The following is an 11066-nucleotide window of genomic DNA, read 5'->3' as shown; positions in this document are numbered from 1 at the left end:
TCTCAAACCTGCAAGGAGAACCCAGAGCTGTCTCCTGGTATTGCTTATCTGACACCAGTACAGGACACTAAACTGTCGGCAACCACAAAAACTGCTGCAGAGAGACCTTTTAATTTGGGTATTCCTTCTTGATAAACGTCCTGGAAGACAATGTAATTACAGATGCCAGATCATGTGACTAAGAGCGCTTTGCTAAGTAATCCAGGTTTAGAAAACTATTTAGAAACAAAATGGATCTATGCAATAATCATAGAGATGTTAAACTGTGACAAAAATCTAAAACCACTGAAATTACATTATGACTATCTTAACTATGACAGTTATAAGACATTTTTTAAATGTCTCTTTAATTGAAATATTTGTGCCTTGCTGTACGTTGTTTTTTCTTGAGGGAGAGCATGGTTTGGGTTAGGTGAGGATTGTGACCTGCCCTCCTTCCCTACCTCTGCTGCAGCTTTGGTGTCCCCCTTATGCCAGAGCATGGCCCTGGGCAGAGCCCTGCAGGGACCACCCTGCCCTGGCCCTTGGACCCTTGGTGCTATGCAAGAAGGAGAGACCTTCCTGTCCCCAGGGTAGCAGGGCAGGTAGGGTCTGGGCGTCAGGGGAGAGGTATGGGGGTCCCAGCCATTGCTTGGCTCTCCCAGCAGCACCCTGGCCCTGCATCTGGAGGGGGTCCCACCACCGGCAAAGCTAAAAGAAAACCCCAACAAAATCAAAAAAATTGTGTGTTACACCTTTCAGCCTTGGCTTGTTGGGTGTGGTTTATACAAATCCACTAATCGTGAAAGTGCTGAGCTGCAATTAGTTATTAATTACCTTTGAAGAGTGTACAACTGTGCTGGGCTATTGTTTCTGCAGACAGTGATGCTCGACCCTGCCACACGAACTTGCCTGTGCCTCCGACTTGAGTAGCCAAACGCTGGCAGTGGCAAAGGCAGGGGTGTTTTTGGAGGTTTACATCTTCATTGCTCTATTGCCAGTTCTTTGAAGCTTTTCTGCAGTGTGGAAGTAGAGACGCTCCATTTATTCACCCCCCTTTTATCCTTCAGTGCAATAGCAGTTGCCTGAATTAATGTAATATTTAAAAGCAGGTAAATGAGAAGCCAATATTATTTATCAGCCATGTGGGAAATTTTAAAGCAGCTTCTGGAGGTTTAAATATTAGCTGATTTATTTGCCTTATCTTCAGAGAAAAGCCAGAGTACCTTTTTATATCCCAGATATTAATAGGGTTAATTTTTTACTATTCTTAAAGTAGATCACAATGAAGGGAAGGGGAGGGGGGAATTGGTATTTTTAGTATCTGAACTGTGTTTATTTCTCCTATTTTAAAATAATCATGGTGATATTCAGACATTTTCACTGATGTGTATCGTGATTTTGCATTTGACTTGTCTTCTGTACTGGGCTTATTCACCAAGCCTTAATTACACTTGGCTGCCATTTGTATTTTATAAAAGAAAAGCATTTATAAGAGCATAGTACATATTTTATGAGTATTGATTTGTATAAATAAAAAAAAATAACATTTTAAATAAAATTCATGTTGGACTATAGAGAAACACCAAAGCTCTCTGCACACCTGCAGCTGTGTTGGGAAGGAGTCCCAGAACACATCAATCCAGAGGGATTGGGATGGCAGGGCCCAAGGTGGGTCTCCTCCGCCTCCCCCCTGACTGGCTGCAGGGCTGAGCTGGTCTTCTGGGAAGAGGAGGAGGAAGGCTCCAGGGTGAAGTTTCTATGCAGAGCCGAGAGCAGCAAAGGCTCCTTCCTCCTCTTCCTGGGAGGTGGAGGTTGAAAAAAGTGTTTTATAGCTTTGAGAGAGCAAAAGAAATCTGTGCGTTGTACTTCTTGAAACATATATTATTAATGAAGATCTATTCCTCCCAGGAAAAAAAGAATTATTTGAATAATGGAAGCAATTTCATGTCTTTCCTCATTTTCAGGCCCTGCGTCTAATTAGTAAAATTCCAAATAACAGATGGCAAAGTGCTACAGGGAGCAATTGTATACGAGATGTGTATTATGGAGGTATTTTATGCAAATCGCACCCTACATATAGCCATTACACTGCAGGCTTGCTCAGATGCTGCTGTCATAAAAGCAGAATTGCGGGGAGAAGTTACACAAGTGGGAGTGGGTTCATTTGGGGTTTATCTGCTCTTTATGTGTGCCGCTTGTTTGCACACAGTGATTCATGAAGGCCAGGTCTCTCACCCAACAGCGTGGTGCTGTTGAGCTGGGTGGGTACAGGTGTTGTCCCATGCAGCTTGCTGCTGTGGTTGGGGAAAAAAATGTAACCGGTTTACAGAAGTGGCTGCAGAAGGTCCCTGTAGTGTAATCCCCTTGGGGCTTTGGTTGGTTGTTCAGCCATGAAATATACTGCACTATGGAGAAGAGTCACAAAGTTTGGGCAGATGCTGTGTGGGAAGCACCGCCTCGCTGGGGGGAGCTGCCTGTGGGTAAAGGCTGGGCACCGCACCCCAGCAAGTGCGGTGGTAGGAGCTGCCCACAGCAGGGCAGGCTGTCTCTCCTGCTATAATGCCAGACTTATTTCATTTTGAGCATTCAACACCTTAAGATAGCCTTTTTTGCTTTTCTGTTTTTTTTTTTTCCCCCCTATAGGAAAACCTTAACAGTGCTGGAGGCGGGCAGCAGGGGACAGGTCCAGCTCGGGCTGTGGGTTTGGCACCCCGTCTGTGTTGGGGGAGAGCCCTGCCAGCCTGGAACTGCCCCACGGCAAGGCTGGGCAGGGGGTGCAGCCGTCCTCGCTGGAGACCCTTGAGGGATACGGCAAATGTTCCCTGTGCTGTGCTGGGAATGTGTCCTGCCCTGCCCACACCTGGTTCCACTTGATTTTTCCTCACTGGGTTCAGACGTCATCATTCCAAGAAATCTGGCATTTGTGGTAAAGTACATTTGAGCCAAACAAAATTGGATTTGAATCATGTTTATAAGCCAGCTCTGCCTGGGAAGCATTTGTGTCGCCACTTTCCTTCAGTGGGGCAGTGCCTGTGTTAGAGCTGGAGGTTTCACAGCTGAACCAGGGGAAGTGTCAAAGTTTGGGAAATTTATCTTATGCTGGCTCAGCAGGAGGAGCCGAGCCAGGAAAGTTTCACCCCAAAGTCTGGGGCAGCTGGGGGCTTTTGTGGGTCTGGCAAAACCTGCAGCCAGAGTGTGGTAGCGCTGCTACCGAAAAGCCATGTGCACAGCTGTGGGTGACAGCCCCTCGTACTTGCAGGGGTCACAGCCCCTTGGTGCCCACTCATTCCCCCGCTCCCTGTCCCTGGGGATCCACCAAGTGGGTGGCTTTACCATGGGGTACCAGCAAGGCTTGGCTGGGAGCTGAGGTCCTGGTGCCATGTGCCTGCAGGAGGAACAGTGACACCGAGGGTAAAATGAGATTGTTGGAGCCTGGGCTTCATTTAGCATCTGAAATATCACGAGCATCCTACACACAATTATCACAGCCAGCTGGGATGGGAGCTGCCGTGGCCCTTCCTCAAAGAGAGCTAAAGGTAGGGTGAGCACAGACATGCTCGGATGCCCTTTTTCTGGCAAAGCTGGCAAACAAGCATTTGAGTCCAAACACGGTGACTTTGGTGTTGGGACTAAAGCAAAGGAGAAATGGGTCTCGCTTTTTCCAGAGCACAGGGAAACCAGGTGCTACTGGGCTAATATAAACAAGCCACAGATAAACAAAAGTAAACATTTAATTCTATCCCTTCTTTGCACGAAGGGCAGACACAGCATTAGGCTCTTACATTTGTACTAACTGGCTGTACAGACTCCGCTCAATGTCGTCTGGGTGCACTGCTGTTGTCATCACAAAGTTCTCTTCCAGCTCATGGTGGCCAGGGAAAGGTATTAATAATTTATAACCTAAAAGAATGTTCCCATGTTCCACTTTGCTCATAGGGATGAATCCTAAGTGGAGATAAACATCCCCTGTTCAAAGGGCTCTGCAGGAGGGGCACCACATTTCACTCAAGGTCAGCCTTAATGACTCATTCCAATCAGTCAAATCCAAATACATCATCATAAACCGTTAAATATGCATGACTCAGTTAATATGCCTCAGACTAATATAAATTGGCTAATGGGTATTTAATGATAACAAACGTGCCTGACTCCAGTTGCATTTCTTCTTTAAAGCCTGCAGGCTGCTAAAGAGCCCAATGAATTTAACAGCACAGCGTCCAGTTACAGCCGGAACCCACCCTTGTCTGGCCATCTAAATGCCTATTCAAATTGCCTGGGAGCCGCAGGGTTAAATCCGGGCAGCACCGTTTCAACAGCTTCCCTGAGAAATACTATAGGCATAAAACAATGCGTAAAAGTCCTGTAATTGTTAGGGGCGTGTAATCATGTTTGCTTTTTGGATGGACGGTCGTTGCGTTGTGCTGTCTCTCGGTGGAGAGGTTTGTACTGAAGACATTCCTTCGAAGACAAGGTTGACTGTAATAAAAAAGCGTGTTATTGGGGTACTGTAGGAATGAGGGTTCTGAGATGAGTTTGCCTCCTCCCAAGTCATTATGGACACGTCCCCAGGGTCAGCAGATAATGCACAGTGGCCAAGGCCACCTCCTGCTGCTCCCGGCGCTGCTGGTGTGCTGCCAGGGGCTTCCCATGGGATGCTGTGGCTTGCATGTGGGCAGAATCTTGCCAAGCTTTTAATGCATCTTTGGAGCACTCGTGCTTTCTACCTGTGCCTTTCTAGTGTGCTCCCACCCCAAAATTGTCTCTCTCCTCCCTTCTGGACCCGAATCTGTTCTGGAAGATTAGACTTGTATAAGCAAATGTAAATGCCTGAGTACTGACTTTGCAATTTGAATTAACTTGTTCTTTCAACATAGCTATATATGAGATATCTTGTATTCCTCCAAACACCCTTTAAACCCCTCTGGCTGACAGAAGGTACAATTAGTAGATCTGGAGAGCACCGAGTTGTCTGAGTCAACCCATGGGCTGCAGCGTAGCTCTGCGAGCTGCTGCCAGGCAGAACAACACCTTTCACAAGCACAATTTGTTTTGAAAAATAAATCCCTCTGCCTTTGAGTGGAAGAGTGGAAAAACGTATCAGCTGCCCGAGTGTTTAGAGGTTTGTGACTTTTGTCAATACTGTGTAATTAAAGTTTCCTTATTACCCATGCTGGAAACCTTATCAGGCAAACACAGGTGTCTTCAGGTGCCCTGAAAAGACCCAGCACCAGCACACACACCTGGTATTGTGGCCGCATGATACTTTTTACTGTAGATGCTGGTTTTATTGGGTGATTTGACTAGTTTCCTTTCCAGATTTCTGCAGTCATTGTTGATATATAGAAGTTCATGTTGTGCCTTGTGTTTGTGCCAGATTTTTTTTATAAAAAAAATATAAGTCCCTGTGCCTGTAGCTGCCATCCTGGCCCAGAGCACGGCTGGAGATGCTGCCCCTGGGCTGGGTGCTCTCTTGCAGGCAGAGGAACAGACCGAGCACTGGCCAGGGACCTGGGCACCATCCCTGCCTGCCTCAGCCAGTGCAAACTGCTATGTTTTCACTACTTCAACCTCAAAAGCTTTGCTCTGAAATGCTCTCCGTGGCTGTGAACCCCTGGAGAAGGCTCGATCCCAGGCTGGTTGGGACGAAACCATGTGCTGCTACCTGTGCAGTCAGGAGCAGGGATGAGCCCAAGCCATCTACCCAAGACCTGGAGATACCCACCCAGCAATGCTCTGCCTGTGGCTGTCCCTCAGCCCAATGTAAGGTCCCTTTCTCCTGGGCGTGACCTTCCCCAGTTCAGGGACCGTCCCGGCTGGAGCATGGCACAGCATCACCGTCACCCGCTGCCACCTGGGCTTCTGCCGCTTCTGCTGCAGCCTCTGGGGCGCCTCTCCTGCCTGAGGAAGCCTTGCCCTCAGGTACACAAGCTGTACAAAGGGCTAACCCAGCACAGGACAGCTTTTTTAGATACACTTGAAGCATCGAGCTTCGCTCTGGTTTGTTTGTCCCGTGGGAGGGGCACAAACAGCTCGGTGCTGCAGGACACACGGTGCTGTTGGGAGCTGCTTGCCCAGCTCATGGCAGTGCCAGCACGGCCCGTGGTTTCCAGATGCCGCATGAGATCTCCATGCTGCATGAACGTCCTGGTTGGGCTGGGATCAGGTGAAGGAGTTAGATGTCGGTGTACCTGTGCGCGTCGTGAGTGCACGGCCATCTGCTCGGGTGCAGCCCTGGCCCACGCGGCATCTGCCGCGATTCCAAGTGAGCTGCTGCTGACGGGTGAATAAAGCCGTCCTGGCTTCTTTACTCAAGGGGCGACTAAAAAGCCCCCCCAGTTACTTGGGGGGGGGTTATTTCTCCTGCAAAGTAGGCACAGCGACTAGAAGAGCAGCCCTGCAGCCTGCATGCGGAGTGAATCGGTTTCTCTGTAGCAGGCTGGAAAGAGCTCTGCTGCTTCCGTGAGCCAGGAAAGAGAGACTGATCCTTATATCTTCAGGCATTGATGTATATTGACAGGTCACACGGCAGCTGCTTTTTGGGTTGAAACCTCAGGTTATGGTTACGCGCAGCAATAAAAGTTAAATGGAAAGACATGAAAGCTTACATTGCACAGTGCAGGATTTTTCTAAAAGTCGCTCCCGGATACAAACCTGCCCTCCAGCAGCGGAAATCCCAGAGCAGGACGCCTCCCGTGTGTCAACCACGCGGCCACCCAGTCCCGTTCAGACCAAAACACTGCTGAGCTTGCTCCCCTGCTCCTTTTTATGCAAAAAAACCGCAGCACCCTCATTTCCTTGTGCAACGATCAGCATTTTCAGCCAGGACACTCAGGCTGAGCTCAAGAAATTGAAACTTAATCTTTTATGGAGGGCCCTGGGGCTTCTGCGTGGTGGAAGGCAGTGGTCCACAGGCAAAAACACAATCAAAACTGCACGCGAAAATGCCACTGTATCGTTTGAACCAAAGAAACAATTTTAATGTTGCTATAAACAGATTCAGTTTAACAGATATAAACGGATGCATTAGTTGCAGTGGAGCAGAGTCATTTTGCATTAGCAGCATTTGGTCTCAAAACCGTCATGTATAGCACCGATGAATAAACCACCAAGCTTTAAAGCGTATGTGTTACTATACCAAAACTAAGTGCTCATCTTTAGTCCTCTGCTTCCATATAATTAAAATACATAGTTTTATTTGTTTTGCTAACCATAGAATGTCGGCGGGCTGCTGCTGCATCTGTTGTATTGATCCCTGAGTGTAAGGTGAGGGACTGTTCTGTGGTTGAAGAAGACCGGACATCAGCAGGACACCAGCCACCAGCTTTGCCCAACTGACACCTCTGGGGATCTCTCCAAAGGTGGGATGAAGAGCTTTGCCCTCAGCCCACCTGAGGGAGTGCTGGGCACCCCCAACTGCTGGCCCACGGCTCGATGCGGTGAGATCTGCATGTCACCCCAACAGGAGCATTTTGGGGAAAACCCTGTCTCCGAGCCCCACGTCAGGAAGGCTGCACGTCACAGAGCAGAGCCCAGCTACCCCGGCGGTTTCCACACAAGTCTCTGGCAAGGGGAAGTGTTTGTTTGCTTCTCTCCTTGGCTCAGCACACATTTTGCAGAGCCTTCCTCCCACAAAAACTGTCCCCGTGTCCTGCTCAGCCAAACGAATTGCGCCTTTGCTTTGACTCATTAATGATTTAATCGTATGCAAACTCGGTCGAAAGGTGACGTTGCGCTGCTCACCAGGGATCCCACATGGTCCAGGAGTGCCGGGGGAGAGGCAGCGCCAGCCCTGGGGATGGTAAGGTGTCCTTGTGCCCCGAGAGCCGGCTGCCAGCCCGCCTTTCTCGAGGAGATCCTGCTATTCCTCTGCCGAGACCGTTTCTGAATGAATCCTTTCATTGTGTTACCCTGACTACTTACCTTAAAATTGATTAGTCGGTCTTTTTCTAATGACTACCTAAATCAATGTGTCTGTCAATACAGTAATGTTTTAATTATTATTTGTATTTAAAGTGCTGATGTTAGTGAGATTTTAATTCTAGAAAATGCTGCACTAAACTGTTGAGTTTCTTCTCAAAACCCCAAACAGCCAGGGTTACCTGGGTGCTGCATGTGAGGTTATTCTGACCAGAGTGAGCCTGGATAATTTTGTTTGTTCGTTTGTTACAGTATAAGTATAGATATTTGTTGGATGTAATACGAGGTTTTGTATATGCTGCACTTTATTCTGCCTCATGATCAGCCTTTAAAATAAAATACAGTGCTTTGAGAACAGAGACCTATGAAGAAATTCTAGGCACCAGAACAACTTCGGAAATACTGAAAATAATTACAAGATTTGTGGAGACTGTCTTTAGCGGATTCTTGTGTCAGTCACGTCGCTGCTCTTTCAGATCTTGGACTTAGCTTGATTTCAGTTTTAATCTATATCCCATTTTTCTGACATTTTGTTTTCCGCCGCTTTCTAATTGTTTTGCTAATATTTGCTAATATTTTAACCAAAGCAACCTCTCACTAAAAGCTTTGTTTAGCTTGCAGCTCCCCTGCAGGGGGGTACGGGTGTGTTTGCCTGAGGAGGGAGAGGAGTGAGCATTTGAGATCCTACTCTATTTCTTCCCCAGTAGCATGAAAGTGTTTTTTTAATTAACAGCTAGAAAGAAAGCAAAATTTGTCCTTAGGCGAGCTCACACTTGGTGCAGCTTCCTAGAAAGCTTTCCTCCTTAAAGAATACCGGTCGTGCTACTTACTTCCCAGCCGAAATCGGAAGCTCTTTGTTTGGAGCCAAAGAGAAAATTAAACAGCAGTGCAGGAGGGGTGGCAGTGGTGCTGGCAGCTCTACCGGTGGAGAACGGCCACGCGTTGTCCCGCCAGCGAACGGGCTCTCCTCCTCCTGCCGCTCCGTGGGGCTGGGCTCGGGGCACATCAAGGCAAAGGCTGATGAACAGAGTCCTAGAAAAGTACTATCTTTCCTACCATGCCCGGGGTGGGGGCTTAGCAGAAGTTATGAGCTGTGACTGACTAAATCATACGCCATGTTCTCACTTCATAGGAAGTGCCTTTAAATGCCTTAAAGTTTGTAAATTTGGCTTCAAAGGCATTTTATCCTGAACTTGACTGTGCTGTCCCCTTGACTACGGTCGCTTTCATATCAACAAGGATTCATCAGCTGTAGCTGAACCTTTCTTTCTTGAAAGGGCTTTTTGTAGAAAACTGAGAAGATACTTGTAAAACCCCAGGAGCAGAAATGCCCTGTGCCTGCTGGAATGGCTTGGAAATGCTCCGGCACATCCACCGTGATGCACAGATACATGCTTCATCCTCACTCACAGCGCTTTCCGTGCAATTGTGGTACCGAGTTACCAGCAAAACCGTACCAAGTGCACAGTGAATGCTTTGATTAATTTAATGAACACATTCTCTCCTGACCTCTTAGTGAATTCCAAGCAATGCTGTCAGAGCGTAGCTGTATTGCTGCTGATAAGTTCATCCTTTATCAGTCTTGACAGCAAGCTTCTGCTTTAGTGATGAGTGAGGAGACCATGGGACCGGCGTTGGGTAACAGGGTGGCAGATGACTTCCAGCAAGGGCTGTGATAAAGGGCTGAGAGGTCATTTTTGCTTTCCCAGCCTCTGATTGTGCCATGGGTTTGGCCAAGCAGCAGCTGGTACGTTATGGCAGATGCTTTCAGGTGATGCTCTTGCTTTAGACTCCTTACACAGGTTTCTGGTCACGCAAGTTTTCATCTTGCTCAGCAACTCCGGCCAATAGCTGAAAGTAGAAATCTTGTGTGTATAAGGGATATTCTTTTGAGTTCAAGACTCTACTTACCACATAAGCTGTAAGGAAATTGCATGCTATATTCAGCTATTACAGCAACTATATAAAAGTAGCCACATCATGATCTTTTACTAATTTTTGCTGTTTATTTTTTTCCTTTTGACTTTTCAGGATGTGAACGAGACAGAAGGCTGTTCGCTGATGAACAGAGTCCTAGAAAAGTATTATCTTTCCACCATGTACAGCCTTGTGTTCATTTTCGGCTTCATTGGAAATGCCATTGCTGTGTTCGGCTATATTTTCTGCCTGAAAAACTGGAAAAGTGGCAACATCTACCTGTTCAATTTATCATTATCAGATTTATTATTTCTATGTACTCTTCCAATACTCGTGAACAGCTACTCCAAAGGTCAGTGGGCAAAAGAGAGCATCTTGTGCCATAGCAACAGATTCCTGTTGCATGCAAACCTGTATAGCAGCATCCTTTTCCTCACTGCTATCAGTATTGACCGATACATGCTCATAAAATATCCTTTCAGAGAACACTTTCTACAGAAAAAGAAGTCGGCCCTTATCATCTCTGTGGCCATATGGATTGGGGTGATACTGGAACTGCTGCCTTTGATGTATTTTCTGGAGACTGTAACACCTGCCAATAATTACAAGTGCCTTGATTATGCAAGCTCTGGAGACGCTGTGAAAAACCTCATCTATAGCATGTTTTTGACTGTCTTTGGGTTCCTTATCCCTCTCGTGATCATGTGCTGCTTCTATGTGAAGATGGTTCTTTTTCTTAAAAACAGGAGGGAGCAAATCAGTTCTCTCCTGGCACTTGAAAAACCGCTTACTTTAGTCATCCTCACAGTGGTTATCTTCTCGTTGCTCTTTACTCCCTACCACATCATGCGCAATGTCCGACTTGCTTCACGAATTCCAGCCTTGAATTTATCTGTGTGCACGAAGGGCATCATCAACACCATTTACATCATCACGAGACCCATTGCGTTTTTGAATAGTGCCATTAATCCTGTGTTTTATTTCTTGATGGGTGACCACTTCAGAGAGATGCTGATGGCAAAATTAAGGCAGCTCTTGAGCAGGTTGACAACCACTGACAAATGAATGAATAAGGAGGCCTCTCAAAGTGGGCCATGAGGGAGGAAACTCCCTTAGGGAGAGCGTTCACCACTGTACAGTGCCTTTTTTTGAGATAACTTTATTTATGCTATAGACTACGTGTGAGCTGAATGTGTTCCTCTAAATGTGCTTGTTATCTTATTGTACAGGAGACATCCTCCTGCTAATCT

General features: G+C 47.0%; 1 protein-coding gene across 1 annotated transcript; it reads left to right on the top strand.

Moving 5' to 3' along the window:
- The first annotated feature begins 9622 nt into the window (after positions 1-9622).
- Positions 9623-10881, top strand: SUCNR1 (succinate receptor 1). Its single transcript, XM_074153565.1, has 2 exons — positions 9623-9646; positions 9931-10881. The coding sequence occupies exons 1-2, from the start codon at positions 9623-9625 to the stop codon at positions 10879-10881; spliced, it is 975 nt and encodes a 324-aa protein (XP_074009666.1).
- The last annotated feature ends 185 nt before the right edge of the window (positions 10882-11066 follow it).

This window comes from Numenius arquata, chromosome 9 (genome assembly GCF_964106895.1).
Source record: "Numenius arquata chromosome 9, bNumArq3.hap1.1, whole genome shotgun sequence".
Classification (NCBI taxonomy): domain Eukaryota; kingdom Metazoa; phylum Chordata; class Aves; order Charadriiformes; family Scolopacidae; genus Numenius; species Numenius arquata.
Note: the sequence above shows the minus strand (reverse complement) of the source record. Positions and strands in the feature narration are given on the sequence as shown.